At 43.5% G+C, this 19,823-nt stretch overlaps 1 protein-coding gene across 1 annotated transcript in view; it reads left to right on the plus strand.

Moving 5' to 3' along the window:
• LOC112219916 (cholecystokinin receptor-like) overlaps nucleotides 1–19,511 on the plus strand; it is a 59,804-nt gene extending 40,293 nt beyond the window's left edge. The window contains exons 3-5 of the mRNA XM_024381413.2: nucleotides 13,636–13,897; nucleotides 17,416–17,543; nucleotides 17,956–19,511. Of these exons, the coding sequence (XP_024237181.2) occupies nucleotides 13,636–13,897; nucleotides 17,416–17,543; nucleotides 17,956–18,521 (956 nt within the window). The 3' untranslated portion in view covers nucleotides 18,522–19,511. The remainder of the gene's footprint in view (nucleotides 1–13,635; nucleotides 13,898–17,415; nucleotides 17,544–17,955) is intronic.
• Nucleotides 19,512–19,823: the final 312 nt, after the last annotated feature.

Below are 19,823 nucleotides of genomic sequence, written 5' to 3' on the forward strand. Positions count from 1 at the left end.
CTTTACATACAGCCGACAAGAACTACTGAATATAAGATCAGCGTCAACTCACCATCAGTACGACCAAGAATATGTTTTTCGCGACGCGGATCCTGTGTTCTGCCTTACAACCAGTGTAACCGAGTGGATCACATGCAGCGACCAAAAAAAAAACGACTCAGAAAAAGAGGGAAACGAAGCGGTCTTCTGGTCAGACTCCGGAGACGGGCACATCGTGCACCTCTCCCTAGCATTCTTCTTGCCAATGTCCAGTCTCTTGACAACAAGGTTGATGAAATCCGAGCAAGGGTAGCATTCCAGAGGGACATCAGAGACTGTAACGTTCTCTGCTTCACGGAAACATGGCTAACTGGAGAGACGCAATCCGAAGCGGTGCAGCCAGCGGGTTTCTCCACGCATCGCGCCGACAGAAACAAACATCTTTCTGGTAAGAAGAGGGGCGGGGGCGTATGTCTTATGGCCAACGTGACATGGTGTGATGAAAGAAACATACAGGAACTCAAATCCTTCTGTTCACCTGATTTAGAATTCCTCACAATCAAATGTAGACCGCATTATCTACCAAGAGAATTCTCTTCGATTATAATCACAGCCGTATATATCCCCCAAGCAGACACATCGATGGCTCTGAACGAACTTTATTTAACTCTCTGCAAACTGGAAACGATTTATCCGGAGGCTGCATTCATTGTAGCTGGGGATTTTAACAAGGCTAATCTGAAAACAAGACTCCCTAAATTTTATCAGCATATCGATTGCGCAACCAGGGGTGGAAAGACCCTGGATCATTGTTACTCTAACTTCCGCGACGCATATAAGGCCCTGCCCCGCCCCCCTTTCGGAAAAGCTGACCACGACTCCATTTTGTTGATCCCTGCCTACAGACAGAAACTAAAACAAGAAGCTCCCACGCTGAGGTCTGTCCAACGCTGGTCCGACCAAGCTGACTCCACACTCCAAGATTGCTTCCATCACGTGGACTGGGAGATGTTTCGTATTGCGTCAGACAACAACATTGACGAATACGCTGATACGGTGTGCGAGTTCATTAGAACGTGCGTTGAAGATGTCGTTCCCATAGCAACGATTAAAACATTCCCTAACCAGAAACCGTGGATTGATGGCAGCATTCGTGTGAAACTGAAGGCACGAACCACTGCTTTTAATCAGGGCAAGGTGTCTGGTAACATGACTGAATACAAACAGTGCAGCTATTCCCTCCGCAAGGCTATCAAACAAGCTAAGCGCCAGTACAGAGACAAAGTAGAATCTCAATTCAACGGCTCAGACACAAGAGGTATGTGGCAGGGTCTACAGTCAATCACGGACTACAGGAAGAAACCCAGCCCAGTCACGGACCAGGATGTCTTGCTCCCAGGCAGACTAAATAACTTTTTGCCCGCTTTGAGGACAATACAGTGCCACTGACACGGCCTGCAACGGAAACATGCGGTCTCTCCTTCACTACAGCCGAAGTGAGTAAGACATTTAAACGTGTTAACCCTCGCAAGGCTGCAGGCCCAGACGGCATCCCCAGCCGCGCCCTCAGAGCATGCGCAGACCAGCTGGCCGGTGTGTTTACGGACATATTCAATCAATCCCTATACCAGTCTGCTGTTCCCACATGCTTCAAGAGGGCCACCATTGTTCCTGTTCCCAAGAAAGCTAAGGTAACTGAGCTAAACGACTACCGCCCGTAGCACTCACATCCGTCATCATGAAGTGCTTTGAGAGACTAGTCAAGGACCATATCACCTCCACCCTACCTGACACCCTTGACCCACTCCAATTTGCTTACCGCCCAAATAGGTCCACAGACGATGCAATCTCAACCACACTGCACACTGCCCTAACCCATCTGGACAAGAGGAATACCTATGTGAGAATGCTGTTCATCGACTACAGCTCGGCATTCAACACCATAGTACCCTCCAAGCTCGTCATCAAGCTCGAGACCCTGGGTCTCGACCCCGCCCTGTGCAACTGGGTACTGGACTTCCTGACGGGCCGCCCCCAGGTGGTGAGGGTAGGCAACAACATCTCCTCCCCGCTGATCCTCAACACTGGGGCCCCACAAGGGTGCGTTCTGAGCCCTCTCCTGTACTCCCTGTTCACCCACGACTGCGTGGCCATGCACGCCTCCAACTCAATCATCAAGTTTGCGGACGACACAACAGTGGTAGGCTTGATTACCAACAACGACGAGACGGCCTACAGGGAGGAGGTGAGGGCCCTCGGAGTGTGGTGTCAGGAAAATAACCTCACACTCAACGTCAACAAAACTAAGGAGATGATTGTGGACTTCAGGAAACAGCAGAGGGAACACCCCCCATCCACATCGATGGAACAGTAGTGGAGAGGGTAGCAAGTTTTAAGTTCCTCGGCATACACATCACAGACAAACTGAATTGGTCCACTCACACAGACAGCATCGTGAGGAAGGCGCAGCAGCGCCTCTTCAACCTCAGGAGGCTGAAGAAATTCGGCTTGTCACCAAAAGCACTCACAAACTTCGACAGATGCACAATCGAGAGCATCCTGGCAGGCTGTATCACCGCCTGGTATGGCAACTGCACCGCCCTCAACCGTAAGGCTCTCTAGAGGGTAGTGAGGTCTGCACAACGCATCACCGGGGGCAAACTACCTGCCCTCCAGGACACCTACACCACCCGATGCTACAGGAAGGCCATAAAGATCATCAAGGACATCAACCACCCGAGCCACTGCCTGTTCACCCCGCTGCCATCCAGAAGGCGAGGTCAGTACAGGTGCATCAAAGCTGGGACCGAGAGACTGAAAAACAGCTTCTATCTCAAGGCCATCAGACTGTTAAACAGCCACCACTAACATTGAGTGGCTACTGCCAACACACTGTCAATGACACTGACTCTACTCCAGCCACTTTAATCATGGGAATCGATGGGAAATGATGTAAATATATCACTAGCCACTTTAAACAATGCTACCTTATATAATGTTACTTACCCTACATTGTTCATCTCATATGCATACGTTGATACTGTACTCTATATCATCGACTGCATCCTTATGTAATACATGTATCACTAGCCACTTTAACTATGCCACTTGGTTTACATACTTATCTCATATGTATATACTGTACTCGATATCATCTACTGTATCTTGCCTATGCTGCTCTGTACCATCACTCATTCATATATCCTTATGTACATATTCTTTATCCCCTTACACTGTGTATGACAGTAGTTTTTTTTTTTTTTTTTTGGGAATTGTTAGTTAGATTACTTGCTCGTTATTACTGCATTGTCGGAACTAGAAGCACAAGCATTTCGCTACACTCGCATTAACATCTGCTAACCATGTGTATGTGACAAATAAAATTTGATTTGATTTCTTCTCTGCAGATCCTCTCACACTCTGTCAGGTTGGATGGGGAACATCGCTAAACATTTTCAGGTCTCTCCAGAGATGTTAAATCTGGTTCATGTCCGGGCTCTGGTTGGGCCACTCAAGGACATTCAGAGATTTGTCCCGAAGCCACTCCTGCATTGTCCTGTTGGAAGGTGAACCTTCATCCCAGTCTGAGGTCCTGAGCACTTTGGAGCAGGTTTTAATCAAGGATCTCTCTGTACTTTGCTCTGGTCATATATCCCTCAATCCTGACTAGTCTCCCAATCCCTGCCACTGAAAAACATCCCCACGGCATGATGCTGCCACCACCACGCTTCACCGTAGGCATGGTGCCAGGTTTCCTCCAGATGTGACGCTAGGTATTCAGGCCAAAGAGTTCAAACTTGGTTTCATCAGACCAGAGAATCTTGTTTCTCATGGTCTGAGTCCTTTAGGTTCCTTTTAGCAAACTCCAAGCTGGCTGTCATGTGCCTTTTACTGAGGAAGGGCTTCAGTCTGGGCAATCTACCATAAAGCCTGGATTGGTGGTGTGCTGCAGAGATGGTTGTCCTTCTGGAAGGTTCTCCCATCTCCACAGAGTAACTCTGGAGCTCTGTCAGAGTGACCATCGGGTTCTTGGTCACCTGCCTGACCAAGGCCCTTCTCCCCCAATTGCTCAGTATTTTTTTTTACCCTGTTTTCCCCCCAATTTCGTAGTATCTAATTGGTAGTTACAGCCTTGTCTCATCGCTGCAACTCCCGTACGGACTTGGGTGAGGCAAAGGTTGAGAGCCCAATTAACCCAGAAGCCAGCTGCACCAATGAGTTGAAGGAAACACCGTACACCTGGTGACTGTGTCAGCGTGCACTGCACCCACAAGAGTCACTAGTGCGCGACAGGACAAGGACATACCTGCCGGCCAAACCTTCCCCTAACCCGGACAACTCTGGGCCAATTGTGCGACGCCCCATTGGTCTCCCTGTCACAGCTGGCTGCGACAGGGCCTGCACTCAAACCCAGAATCTCTAGTGCCATAGCTAGCCTTAGACCACTGCACTACTCAGGAGGCCCACCAATTGCTCAGTCTTGGTGGCATAGTGGTGTCCTCCATCTGTGTAGCCAATATCAGGTTGATAGTCACAGTAAGCACACACGTACAACACATAAAAGCAAGAGTACACCCATCATCAATACTTGAAATGAAAATAAACAATCAACAATCAATGTTATTAAATAAAAATTTACAATTATTTTGTTTAAAACTAACAGTGACTCATCCTCTGGCTTCAAAACGTTAAGTCCAAAACTCGTGGTAGTTCAATTGTAAATGTTGTCTGTAGCTGTATTCCATCTAGTCACAAATACTATTTCGGTCTCTTTATCTTTAGTCTTTATAAAGTTTATAATGTGCAAAAGTGCAATGAAATTCTCAAAATAGTGAACTACTATTGTTAACTAAATGTTTCATACGTTTTATTTTGTAATGTTGATTGACCGAGTTGGAAAACGTGCTGAGATTGTGGCAGTGTTTTGCTAGCAGCTACATTAGTGAATGATGGGGAAATGCTAGCTAGCTTTAGCACCACCCTGTGTTAGTACATTGTAACATCCTTATTGCTTTGCGTCTGGAATGGGGAATTTAATTTGTATGGTTTGAATATGAATCTTTTTCAAATCCATTAAATAAAATTTCAACTGAAATGTTCTCCTGTCTCCTTATTTCTCTTGGTTAGCCTTTTGTCTGCAAAGATTGCTACATTGTAACTGCAAAGTAATTTAAAATACCCCTTAATTGCTTGCTCCTGTGTAAGATCATTTTAAATACATGTATATCCTTGTAACAACATTGTAATTACAGAGTTGATTGTTAAAGATTGTTACATTATAAGAACATTTTACTAAAATGGTTAAGCCTAATGTTCTTCTGTCTCCTAATTTCTCCTGGTTAGCCTATTGTCTCCGAAGGTTTTACATTTTACATATAAAGGTTATACCCGACTGGGTTTCACTTTAGATTAAGTTGCTTGCTCCTGGGTAGTTACAAGTATATCATATGCAACTAAATTGTTCTTAAATCACACTTGATTTGTCATAGCCTTTGAGCCAGGTCATAACATAGAAATAAACTAATTGAAAATGGCCGGTAGTAAATGACAGGATGTGCCTTGTTACAATTGTTGTTACCAGGTTCTAGCATATTTATCAACCCTGGTATTACACGTGGATTCTATAGTAGTGGCACCTTTTTAGTTATGACACAGTAATATTTGGTTTTAGTTATTAACATGGTAATTCATTGGTAAATTTCAAATGTGTAATTACAAAACATTACTTACATAGTGTAACAAGATAATGTGTTATCAGTAGTTTCCCTGGTGGAATAACCTTTAGCAAATGAATGTGTAATTACGCATTCCTTGTTCCAACTGTGTAATAACTGATTCCGCAACAACCCTGTTCAATCTAATTACAGTACCAGTCAAACGTTTGGACACACCTACTCATTCAAGGGTCTTTCTTAATTTCTACATTGTAGAATAATAGTGAATACATCTAAACTATGAAATAACATGTATGGAATCATGTAGTAACCAAAAAATCTATTTGACATTTTAGATACTTCAAAGTAGCCACCCTTTGCCATGATGACAACTTTGAACACTTGGCATTCTCTCAACCAGATTCACCTGGAATGCTTTTCCGACAGTCTTGAAGGAGTTCCCACATATGCTGAGAACTTGTTGGCTGCTTTTCTTTCACTCTGCGGTCCAACTCATCCCAAACCATCTCAATTGGGTTGAGGTCAGGTGATTGTGGAAGCCAGGTCATCTGATCCATCACTCCATCACTCACCTTCTTGGTATAATAGCCCTTACACAGCCTGGAGGTGTTTTGGGTCATTGCCCTGTTCAATGATGGTCCCACTAAGCGCAAACCAGCTGGGATGGCATATCGCTGAGGTAGCTATGTTGATTAAATGTGCATTGAATTCTAAATAAATCACTGACAGTGTCACCAGCAAAGCACCATTACACCTTCTTCTCCATGCTTCACGGTGGGAGCCACACATGCGGAGATCATCTGTGCAACTACTATGCGTCTCACAAAGACACGGCGGTTGGAACCAAAAATCTCAAATTTGGACTCATCAGACCAAAGGACAGATTTCCACCAGTCTAATATCCTATGATCGTGTTTCTTGGCCAAAGCAGGTCTCTTCTTATTATTGGTGTACTTCAGTATGCGTGTTTTTGCAGCAATTCGACCATGAAGGCCTGATTCACGCAGTCTCCACTGAACAGTTGATGTTGAGATGTGTCTGTTACTTGAACTCTGTAAAGCATTTATTTGGGCCTCAATGTGAGGTACAGCTAACTCTAATGAACTTGTCCTCTGGAGCAGAGGTCATTCTCGGTCTTCTTTCTTGTGGCGGTCCTCATGAGAGCCAGTTTCATTTTAGCTATTGATGGTTTTTGGGACTGCACTTGAAGAAACGTTCAAATTGACTAACCTTCATGTCTTAAAGTAATCATGGACTGTTGTTTCTCTTTGCTTATTTGAGCTGTTCTTGCCATATTATGGACCTGTTCTTTTACCAAACGGGGCTATCTTCTGTATACCAACCCTACCTTGTCACAACACAACTGATTCATTTCGAACGCATTAAGAAGGAAAGAAATTCCACTAATTCACTTTTAACAAGGCACATATGTTAATAGAAATGCATTCCAGGTGACTAACTCATAAGACTGGTTGAGAGAATGCCAAGAGTGTGCAAAGCTGTCAAAGGTAAAAGGTGGCTATTGTGAAATAAAATATATTGTGATATGTTTAACACTTTTTTGGTTACTACATTATTCCATACGTGTTATTTCATAGTTTTGATGTCTTCTCTATTATTCTACAATGTAGAAAATAGTCCAAATAAACAAACCCTGTAATGAGTAGGTGTGTCAAAACTTTTGACTGGTAATCAAATCAAGTCAATTCATATATTATTGGGCACACACATGGTTAGCAGATGTTATTGTGGGTGTAGTGGGATTCTTGTGCTTCTAGTTCTGACAGTCCAGCAATATCTAACAAGTAATCTAACAATTCCACAACAACTACCTAATACATAGAAATCTAAGTAAAGGGATAGAATAAGAATATGTACATATACATGTATGGATGGGCCATGACCGACCGGCATAGACAAGATGCAATAGATGGTATAAAATACAGTATATACATCTGGAATGAGAATTGCAAGATACTATATAAACATCATTATTAAAGTGGCATTAATAAAGTGACTAGAGTGTCAAATGATTTCAAGTCTGTATGTAGGCAGCAGCCTTTCTGTTTTAGTGATAGCTGTTTAATTAACAGTTTGATTGCCTGAGATAGAAGCTATTTTTCAGTCTCTCGGTCCCAGCTTTGATACAACTGCACTAACCTCACCTTCTGAATGGCAGCGGGGTGAACAGCCAGTGGCTCGGTGGTTGTTGTCCTTGATGATCTTTTTGGCCTTCCTGTGACATCGGGTGCTGTAGGTGTCCTGGAGGGCAGGCAGTTTTCCCCCGGTGATGCCTTGTTTAGACCGCAGCACCCTCTGGAGAGCCCTGCCGTTGTGGGTGGTGCAGTTGCTGTACCAGGCGGTGATACAGCCCGGCAGGGTGCTCTCAATTGTGCATCTGTAGAAGTTTGTGAGGGCTATAGTTGACAAGCCAAATTTTGTCAGCCTCTTTGGTTGAAGAAGCGCTGTTGCAAATTCTTCTCCACACTGTCTGTGTGGGTGGACCGTTTCAGTTTGTCCGTGATGTGTACGCCAAGGAACTTGAAACATTCCACCTGCTACATTGCGGTCCCGTCAATGTGGATAGTGGGGTGCTCCCGCTGCTGTTTCCTGAAGTCCACGATCATCTCCATTGTTTTGTTGACGTTGAGTGGGAGGTTGTTACTACCGTAGTGTCGTCTGCCAACATAATGATCGAGTTGGAGGCGTGCATGGCCATGCAGTCATCAGCAAACAGGAAGTACAGGAGGGGACTGAGCATGCACCCTTGTGGGCCCTCAGTGTTGAGGATCAGCGAAGTGGAAATGTTGTTTCCTACCTTCAACTCCTGGGGGCGGCCCATCAGGAAGTCCAGGACCCAATGGGCAGGTTGAGACCCAGGGCCTCAAGCTTAATGATGAGCTTGGAGGGTACTATGGTGTTGAATGCTGAGCTGTAGTCAATGAACAGCATTCTTACATAGGTATTCCTCTTGTCCAGATGGGATAGGGCAGTGTACAGGGTGATGGCGATTGCATCATCTGTGGACCTATTGGGGCAGTATGCAAATTGCCGTGGGTCTAGAGGGGCAGGTAAGGTGGAGGTGATATGATCCTTGACTAGTCTCTCAAAGCAGTTCATGATGACAGAAGTGAGTGCTATGGGGCGATAGTCATTCAGTTCAGTTACCATTGCCTTATTGGGTACAGGAACAATGGTAGCCCTCTTGAAGCATGTGGGGACAGCAGACTGGGATAGGGAGAGAGTGAATATGTCCATGAACATACCAGCCAGCTGGTCTGCGCATGCTCTGAGGACACAGCTTGGGATGTCGTCTGGGCCGGCAGCCTTGCGAGGGTTAACACGTTTAAATGTCTTACTCACGTCGGTCACGGAGAAGTAGAGGGGAGGCCTGTAGTCCTTGGTAGCGGGCCGCGTCGGTGGCACTGTATTACCCTCAAAGCAGGCATGTATGTCTGGAAGAAAGACATCGGTCTCCGTGACGTGGCTGGTTTTCTTTTTGTATTCCGTGATTGCCTGTAGACCCTACCACATATGTCTCATGTCTGGGCCGTTGATTTGCGACTCCACTTTGTCCCTGTACTGACGTTTCGCTTGTTTGATTGCCTTGCGAAGGGAATAAATACACTGTTTGTTTTTGGCCATATTCCCAGTCATCTTTCCATGGTTAAATGCTGTGGTTCGTGTTTTCAGTTTTGAGCGAATGCCGCGGTATCCACGGTACAACATCTTCTATGCACTTCCTTATAAACTCACTCACTGAATCAGTGTATAAATCTATATTATTCTCTGGAACATGTCCCATTCCGCGTGATCAAAACTATCTTGAAGCGTGGATTCTGATTGGTCAAGCCAGCGTTGAATGGTCCTTGTCACGGGTACATCCTGTATGAATTTCTGCCTATAGGAGGGGAGACGCAAAATGGAGTTGTGGTCGGATTTGCCGAACAAAGGGCGGGGGATGCACCGCAGAAGTTAGAGTAGCAGTGATTCAGTGTTTTTGCCAGCCCGGGTACTACAATCGATATGCTGACAGAATTTAGGTAGCTTCGTTCTCAAATGTGCTTTGTGAAAATCCCCATCTACAATAAATACAGCCTCCGGATATATGGTTTCCAGTTTGCACATAGTCCAATGGAGTTTCTTGAGGGCTATCGTGGTGTTGTCTTTGGGCCGATTTACTCCTCAGTGTCAATAATGGACAAGATTTATCTTGGGAGATAATACGGACGGCATTTGTATGTGAGGAATTCTAGGTCCGGTGAAAAGAAGGACTTGAGTTCCTGTATGTTGTTACATATACACCATGAGTCGTTAATCATGAAACATACACCCCCGCCCTTCTTCTTCCCTGAGAGATGTTTATTCCTGTCAATGCGACGCACAAAGAATCCCGGTGGCTGTACTTACTCCGACAGCTTGTCCCCATAGAGCCTTGTTTCCATGAAACAGAGTCTGTTACAACCCCGGATGTCTCTCTGGAAAACAACCGTAGCCCTATTTTCGTCTAGCTTGTTATCTAGAGACTGGACATTAGCGAGTAAAATACTCAGAAGCGGTGGGTGGTGTGTATGCCTCCTGCAGCGACGTCGTTTTGGTCAGACTCTGGAATCAGTTCGAATGCCTTGGGTGGTATGAACAAAGGATCCGCTCCGGGAAATTCGTATTCCTGGTCATAGCGCTAGTAAGTTTACGTTGCTCTGATATCCAATAGTTCTTCCCGGCTGTATGTAATAACACTTAAGATTTTCTGGGCAAACAATGTAAGAAATAATACATTAAAAAACTAAATACTACACAGTTTCCTAAGGACTAGAAGCGACTACCCTCTCTGTCGGCGCCATCTTTTATGACTTTTTCCTGTACACACTAAAGCATATGTATCTACTATGTTGTTAACTCAGTTATAGTAGTAAGGGCAACTTAATATAAAGTGTTACTTAGATCATTTTCTTGGGCTTGCCTAGAGTGTCAGATTTGCGGGTTTGCATTTTTGGGAGTATCCCATTGGTTCCGATGTGCCAAGAAAGTACAATTAAGCACAGTTTACTATTTGAACCCAGGTCTCTAGCAAAGTGATGATACAGAAGCTGCAGATGCTTAAACATGGGTGGAAATAGAACAAAAGAAGACCTTTCCTCCAAAGTTCAAGTCAAACTTCTACCTGTAGCTAATTGAATTTAGTTGACTTATTGAAGGTGATTCTGTGTGTCTCCTTGAATGTGATCAGTTTGCTGCAGGAACAACAGGAACTGCAAACTGGACTGGAGCAGCAAAAACCACTCAAACTGGATAGTTTTATCTCGATTTCTACATTCAAAGACTAAATCATGGACACACTTACTGACATTGTGGCTGCTTAGCACACAATGTATTGTTGTCTCTACCTTTTTGCACTCTGTGCTGTTGTCTGTGACCAACAATGTTTGTACCATGTTTGTGCTGCTGCCATGTTGTGTTGCTATCATGCTATCTTGTCATGTGTTGCTGCCATGCTGTGTTGTTGTCTTATGTATCTCTTTAGGAAGTGTTGTGATGTCTCTCTTGTCATGATGTGTGTTTTGCAGGAGGCATTTTGCCTTTTGGTAGGCCATCATTGTAAATCAAATAAAAATCTTATTAACTAGTTAAATAAAAAATTCAGACATGTAAATTAATTCCCTGTAAGAGATTAAAGCGATACTATTGTACTGTATGCTGACTTAAAATGTAATTTGAGCACAGAGCAGATAGCTTTACAATCTTCACTTCAGAGGGATAGAGTAGAATTCTATTATCTTAGCATGGAGCGCACGTTGCATATAGTGCTTAGAAAAATATACTGCCAAGTGCTCACTATAAAGCTGGGGTTTCCAAACCTCAAGAGGGTCAAATTGTCTGTCTGTCTGTGTCTGTCTGTCTGACTGTCTGACTGTCTGACTGTCTGACTGACTGACTGACTGACTGACTGACTGTGCAAAAAAAAAAGATATTAGCCTATGAAATGAATGCCTCTGTGGATGCAGCCTTCTGCTGATCAGAGAAGTGTAGTGCGAAAACAAAGCATTTCTGTGATTGTGAAATAGAGTATGAGTTGTCATGACTCTCGCTCCTGGGTGAGAATCAACGATAGCCCCCCCTCTCTCCCACCGAAGAGGGGGAGTGGGGCCGGTTATATGACTTTAACAACCAGTTGTAAACTTTCTCTCTCTGGACCTTCAGTATGTAGAAGTCCAAAATGATTTGTGTGTAGAGAAAGACTCATGTTAAAAACTTTAGCATCAAAAGATTTGACAATGGAACATTAGTTTTGAAATCCAAACTTTTGGGATGTTCAGTGGAGATCCAAACAATAATCATGTCAGATAATTAATTATTCTGTGATCATCATTAAAGACGTTATAACGGAAACATTGTAACTTTCACAATGTATATGTCAGAGTTACATCTAAATGTTGTAAAACATATATGATTCAATATAAAACTATTTGTGAGAAGATTACATTTTGATTTTAGCCTTCTAAATTACATCATTGTTTCTTATGTAAAGTTTTACCCAGTCAGTAATCACGCTGACATGAGCACAGACATTATGCCAAAAGGATGGCACTCCCCTTTTGCCAGAGTGCTTACTAAGGACTCGTAACAAAATCTACATCAGACCAGTACATTGCTGAGACATACAATCGTAAATATATACATTGCAATTGTTTTCGAATGAGCGGTCGTTCATGTGCAAAGTATTAATTCTCATGAGTATAGCTTCCACATGTATGCACCAGCCTACTCAGTCTGTCCTGCTCTCTTTATCTTGCCCCTCCCTTTCATTATGTAACAAGCCGTCATACTGGGTTAGTCCACTAGGGACTTTTCATTGTATTATGTTACTAATCAACCTGTAATCTATCCTGTGTGTTTATGTAATTCTGTATGATTAGTTAGTTAGTTAGTAAATAGATAATGAAGCCAATTTGTGTATCGCTGAATGATCATTTAGACTAGAGTTCGTGCAGATTTGCAGTCAACAACATTTAGAATGAGACTGATATGAGGTAATAATTAATGGATGACTGGTATGATAATGGTATATTCTGTCAAATTCTTGAGTTAATTCGGGAAACGATAACTCATTAAACAAACTTTTTCCGTAGTGCCCCAAGTTACAATTGAGTTAATTGTTACATGATTCATTTAAGCACGTAATAATTAACATAGTTAATTGATTTGATAAAATAGATGTCATCACATTAATGATAGTCACGTCACGACAGAGGTGGGTATGGTATTAAAGTTGTGGATCTTTCTAAGGAGGGAGGATTAGTGGGTGGAATATATTAGAGCGAGTCTCAGATGCTGGGTAATGGCTGCCGGTTTAGTGCAGGTACAGTATGCTTTTATTAATGCTATTCATCTTCACTGCTGACTCCTTGTCTGACTGCAGACCGATTGAGCGCACTCCCTCAGTGCAGCTTCATACATATTTATGAAGGCAAACACAGTTTGGGTTGAAGATTTTCACAAAAAGATTTTCATTCAAGTTTGAAACCAATTACAAGGGTGTCCTATGGTATTATAATGCACTTCAGAGGTCTAACATTGAGCAGGACAGAACGACAATGGTGTGATTCCATCAGTGTGAGGCTATTTGTCTGGAATGTAATGTACTTCGTGTCTTTACTTAATGATAAGCTAAAGAGGTTTCACCATTTGTCTTCACTTTTTTGGTGGCATACTTGCATCTCTCTGATGTGTCAAGCCTGCTCAAATATATAGAAGGTGTGTATCACCTGGAAATATAGTATTTGTTTTCATTCAAATATGTTTTCTGCTTAATTGAACTTGCCTTGCTCAATGGTGATAAAAGTTTAAACTCCGTACATCTGGCACTCCAGACAGAAAGAAAATAAAACAAGTACTATTTGAACCCAGGTCTGATCACTGTTGATACTGTCATTTTAATCTCTCTCTTATTGACCCCTCCGCCTTCCCTGCGTTCCCATAGCGCTCTCCGTCAGCATCTCCACCTTCAGCCTGGTCGCCATTGCGACCGAGAGGTACAGCGCCATCTGCAACCCGCTGAAGTCGCGGGCATGGCAGACTCGTTCCCACGCCTACCGTGTCATCGCTGCCATCTGGGTGTTGTCGGTGGTCATGATGGTGCCCTACCCAGTGTTCAGCCACCTCAAGTCCTTCCCCAAACCAGACCGATCTACGGGCCACATGTGCCGCCTGGAATGGCCAAGCGGTGGGGTAGAACAGACGTGGTGAGTGAGTTTCTGACTGGAGACCTCTAGTGCAGTGGTCAGAACAGGCTTCTGACTGGTCCCTTAGATAAGTTCCTGACACTAATTGTCAGTTCTCGTGTGGTAGTTTCAAAGTAAGCAGGCATCAATGGAACATAGATTGCCAGTCCCTTGTACAAAAAAGTATCTTGGGTTTGTTCGGTTTTGTTTTGTTTGATTGCTTATATTGAATAGATTTGTTTCAAAATAAAGATTTTCTGATCAGGGAAGCAATGAGGCATTTTATGCTATTTTCAATATATTTCCACTGACATTACATTTGCCCAAAAGTAAAGTCTTCCCTTTTCCCCCTGCAAGACTGAACAGAATTGTCATAGCCGGACTTTTAGGAGCACCACAGCAACATTATTGCAAAGAAATTATATTTTAGGACAGATTAGTTCGCATTGACTCAGTGCTAGGGAAGCAGTTTTAGAAGGTACCCTTCATGTAGGCTCATCCTGACCCTCCAGCATGACAATGCCACCAGCCATACTGCTCGTTTTGTGCGTGATATCCTGCAAGACAGGAATGTCACTGTTCTGCCATGGCCAGCGAAGAGCCCGGATCTCAATCCCATTGAGCACGTCTGGGACCTGTTGGATCGGAGGGTGAGGGCTAGGGCTATTTCCCCCAGAAATGTCTGGGAACTTGCAAGTGCCTTGGTGGAAGAGTGGGGTAACATCTCACAGCAAGAACTGGCAAATCTGGTGTAGTCCATGAGGAGGAGATGCACTGCAGTACTTAATGCAGCTGGAGGCCACACCAGATACTGACTGTTACTTTTGATTTTGACTCTCGCTTTGTTCAGGGACACATTATTCCCTTTCTGTTAGTCGCATGTCTGTGGAACTTGTTCAGTTTATGTCTCAGTTGTGTAATCTCGTTATGTTCATACAAATATTTACACATGTTAAGTTTGCTGAAAATAAACGCAGTTGACAGTGAGAGGACATTTATTTTTTGCTGAGTTTAGTTGTTCACTGATTGTGGCCTGTCAGAACCTCCCACCCCAACCCCAGACTATACTTATTTTTATTTTACACTACAACCGCAAGAGTCCTTTGGGGATATACAGTGTATTCGGAAAGTATTCCGACCTCCTTGACCTTTTCCACATTTTGTTACATTACAACCTTATTCAAAAATCTATTTAAATATTTTTTCTTCCCCTCATCAATCTACACAAAACCCCTTAACAAAGCACTGTATGAATGCAAAACCCTCATTTTTCCTAATCTATAAATAAAAAACATAACAATTCCATTTACGTAAGTTTTCAGACCCATTTCTCAGTATTTTGTTGAAGCACCTTTGGCAGCGATTTCAGCCTCGTCTTTTTGGGAATGATGCTACAAACTTGGCACACCTGTATGAGGAGTTTCTCCCATTCTTCTCTGGAGATCCTCTCAAGCTCTGATGTTGGATGGGGAGAGTCGCTATGCAGCTATTTTCAGGTTGCTCCAGGGATGTTCGATCGGGTTCAAGTCCGGGCTCTGGTTGTGCCACTCAAGGACATTCCAAGACTTGTCCCGAAGCCACTTCTGCATTGTCTTGGCTGTGTGCTTAGGGTCCTTGTCCTGTTGGAAGGTGAACCGTCACATCTTTCCCTCAATCCTGACTAGTCTCCCAATCCCTGCCACTGAAAAACATCCCCACAGCATGATGCTGCCACCACCATGCTTCAGCGTAGGTATGGTGCCAGGTTTACTTCAGATGTAGCATTCATGCCAAAGACTTCAATCTTTCATCAGCCAGAGAATCTTGTTTCTCATGGTCTGAGAGTCCTTTAGGTGCCTTTTGGCAAACTCCAAGCGGGCTGTCATGTGCCTTTTACTGAGGAGTGGCTTCCATCTAGCCACTCTACCATAAAGCCTCATTGGTGGAGTGCTGCAGAGATGGTTGTCCTTCTGGAAGGTTCTCCCATCTCCACAGAGGAACTCTGGAGATCTGTCAGAGTGACCATCGGTTTCTTGGTCACCTCCCTGACCAAGGCCCTACTCCCTGATTATTCAGTTCGGCCAAGTGGCCGAACTTCTTCCATTTCAGAATGATTGAGGCCACTGTGCTCTTGGGGATCTTCAAAGCTGCAGAAATGTTTTGGTATCCTTCTGCAGATCTGTGCCTCAACACGATCCTGTTTCGGGGCTCTACAGACAATTACTTTGACCTCATGACTTGGTTTTTGCTCTAACATAAACTGTCAACTGTGGGACCTTATATAGACAGGTGTGTGTCTTTCCAAATCATGTCCAGTCCATTTAAATTACCACAAGTGGACTCCACTCAAGTTGCAGAAACATCTTAAGGATGATGAATGGAAAGAGGATGCATCTGAGCTCAATTTTGAGTCTCTGAATATTATGTTTTTATATACATTATGGAGTATTGTGTGTAGATTAATGAGGATTTTTTGTTTTTAATCCGTTTAACAATAAGGACATAACCTAACAACATGTGGAAAAAGGGAAGGGGTCTGGGGAAGGGGCCACTCTCTTTACAGTGGCAGGTAAAATAATTTTAATCAGATTTATATTATAATGTGTATTGATATTTAAAAAATGATGAAAGCAGCGGTGACAGTAGATGTCATCAACAAGCACACAAAATATAATACCTATCATTTTTAGTTACTACAATATACTTCAGAAAAGATGCTATTGAAACACAACTTGTACTTACTTTTGTACTTTGGTGACCTAATTTGAGGCTGAGCATCTTGGTGTAATGGCTAAGGTGTTGGACTGACAGCCACAGGGACTCTGGGTCCATTACGGGCTACTCCCCAAATTGGCTATTAAATCAGAGTGTGTAATTATGATTATGCTTACAAATGATGCCAGCCATGAAGAATCCTCAAATAATGTGAAACAGATATATTAGTGTAGCACCTGTTCCTCGCTCCCTTCCATGTTCCTCTCTGACGATAGAGAATCAGGATCAAAGACTAAACAAATAGATGAACCGAAACCTCTAACCTCTATTTACTTCCTCTCTGTGTGTCCCTGCTTCCTGTCACCTTGTGTCCCCCCACCCCTGATATGTGACCCACTATCAAACAGAGTACTGATGAAAAGCTTTGAGTATCAGAGGCTGCATTAATGAATGAATGAGAGCCTAACCTGCTGCAAAGGCTGATGGGAGATGAAAAAGGAACCATCCATGGAGGATGTTCAGAGGAAAACACCCACGCACCCATTAGAATTTCACACAACACAAAATAAGGGCTTCCTCTCTACTAATTCTCAAAGTGTGTAGAATGAACAATAGTGGATTTGTACTTTTTTTGTATACGGCCAAGTTGATAGCATCTGGATGATGTAAAGATAATTGGTAAAATGTTAATGACCACCATAGAAATATTATGCAATTTTATGACCACAATGATCAAAGTCACTTTTTTCTCTTCCTGTCTGGCTTCCTGTCCCTCTTTCCCTCCTTCTTTCTCTCTCCCCTCTTTCACTCATTTTCCCTATTTTCCCTCTCTCCTTTCTTCTCAGGTACATGTTGTTGCTTTTAATCTTGTTCTTCATCCCTGGGGTGGTAATGATCGTTGCCTATGGACTCATCTCCAGAGAGCTGTGCCGGGGGATGAAGTTTGAGCTGGACCAAAACAGAGAGAGCAGTGGTGAGACTCCTACACCACATGTATCATCATGTTGTGGATTTGATTGAACATCTCATTTGTTTCTTACAAATTGAAAGTTACACAAGTGAAGTTAAGGTTTTGGGTTAGGGATTGGGGTTTTGAAATAGGGTTGTGTAGAAGCAATGAGAGCAAGGACTAGGTTTAGGGTTTTTAAAACAGGAAATAATAAGTCTGGGGCCAGGGTAAGGGTTTTGCATTCATACAGTAACTTTGTTTTCATAAGGCCTATTTGTTTGTGAATGCATGTTCCCCACAATGCAGGCTTATGTCATCAACTCTTTGCTTATGCTATTATTAGTCATGTACTCTTTCTTCAACCTACACCATACACTCACCTACACACTTACACCCAATTTAGACCCACTTACAGACTTCCATGTACATTCCACAGCACTGAAGAACGGAGTAAACACCACCGTGACCAACGACACAGACGATGACGGCTGCTACATCCAGATGCCGAAGAAGCCACCGTCCATGGAGCTGTCTACCCTCACCACCCCTACTCCGGCCCCTCCCAAACCCAGAGTGTCCACTGAGCACCCTCGAAGCAATAGCTCGGAGGCTAAACTCTTGGCCAAGAAGCGCGTGATCCGCATGCTCATCGTCACTGCCGTCCTCTTCTTCCTCTGCTGGATGCCCCTGTACACGGCCAACACGTGGAAGGCTTTCCACATCAGCTCAGCCCACCGGCTCCTCTCGGGGGCACCTATCTCGTTCATCCACCTGTTGAGCTACACATCGGCGTGCGTTAACCCCGTTATCTATTGTTTTATGAATACACGCTTCCGCAAGGCGTTGATCACCACCTTTGCCCACTGCCGTCCGCCCTGCTGTCGGCGCCGCCGGGGGAGGCGGGGCGGCAGGGATGATGAGATGACAGTGACAGGGACTATTGGTCCTTCGTCCATGTCCAAGATCAGCTATACCACAGTGAGCACCGCGGGGACCTACTGATTATTTGTGAAGGGGAATAGGGGTACAGTGTCCACATTAGGACAGCCTCAGTCTCAGCAGGACTTCTTCCTAATATGGACCCTGTATAGGGGGAACACAGGGGGCTGTAGCATTGGGTACAAAGGTAGTTGTGACCAAGGATGGCAACCGACAGAATGCTTGGGCGTTTCTTTGCTTGTTTGCTCCTATCTGATTAGCTGCAGGTGTTTATGCTCTTTGTGGAATACTTTATTGACTGTCAAGTGTCTGTGGTCTACAGTGGGCATCATAAATATTCAACCCCCTTGGATTTCTTCACATTTTTATTGTGATACATACTGGGATTAAAATTGATTTAATTGACCTCTTTGCCAACGATCTACACAAAACACTCTCACAGAACATTTTTTTAAGATTAATGAAAATGTAAAAAGTATTCACCCCCCTGAGTCAACACATGTTACAAACATCTTTGGCAGCGATTACAGTTATGAGTAATCTTGGGTAAGTCTCTAAGTGTTTTGTACACCGGGATTGTACAATATTTGCCCATTATTCTTTTCAGAATTCTTCAAGCTCTGTCAAGGTTTTGGGGATCATGACTAGACAGCAATTTAAAGTTTTGCCATACATTTTCAAGCATATTTAAGTCAAAACTGTAACTTGGCCACTCGGGGACAATCACTGTCATCATGGCAAGCAACTCCAGTGTAGATTTGGCCTTGTGTTGTAGGTTATAGTCCCGCTGAAAGGTGAATTCCTCTCCCAGTATCTGGTGTAAAGCAGACTTAAGCAGGTTTTCCTCTTGGATTTTGCCTGTGCTCAGCTCCATCCCATTTATTTTCGTCTTTGCCAATATCAAGCGTACGTATACCATAATGCAGCCGACACCATCGTTGAAAATAAGGCGTCAGTTCGTCAACGATGTGTTGTGTTAGATGTAACCCAAACATAAGGCTTTGCATTTAGGCCAAAAAGTGTATTCCTGTGCCGTGTTTCTTTGCAGTATTACTTTAGTGCCTTGTTGCATACATACATATGCATGTTTTATTCTGTATATTTTGTATTCTTCTTTTCACGCTGTCATTTAGGTCCATTATTGTGGAGTCACTACAATGTTGTTGAACCATCCTCAGTTTTCTCCCATAACAGCCATTTAATTCTGTAGCTGTTTTAAAATCACCAATGTCCCCATGGTGACATCCTTGAGCAGTTTTCTTCCTTTTATGCAGCTCAGTTCAGAAGGACGACTGTATCTTTGTTATTTCTGCGTGGTTTAATACATCATCAACAGCATAATTATTCACTTTTTTTAAAATTTGA

This window comes from Oncorhynchus tshawytscha, linkage group LG07 (genome assembly GCF_018296145.1).
Source record: "Oncorhynchus tshawytscha isolate Ot180627B linkage group LG07, Otsh_v2.0, whole genome shotgun sequence".
NCBI classification, from domain to species: domain Eukaryota; kingdom Metazoa; phylum Chordata; class Actinopteri; order Salmoniformes; family Salmonidae; genus Oncorhynchus; species Oncorhynchus tshawytscha.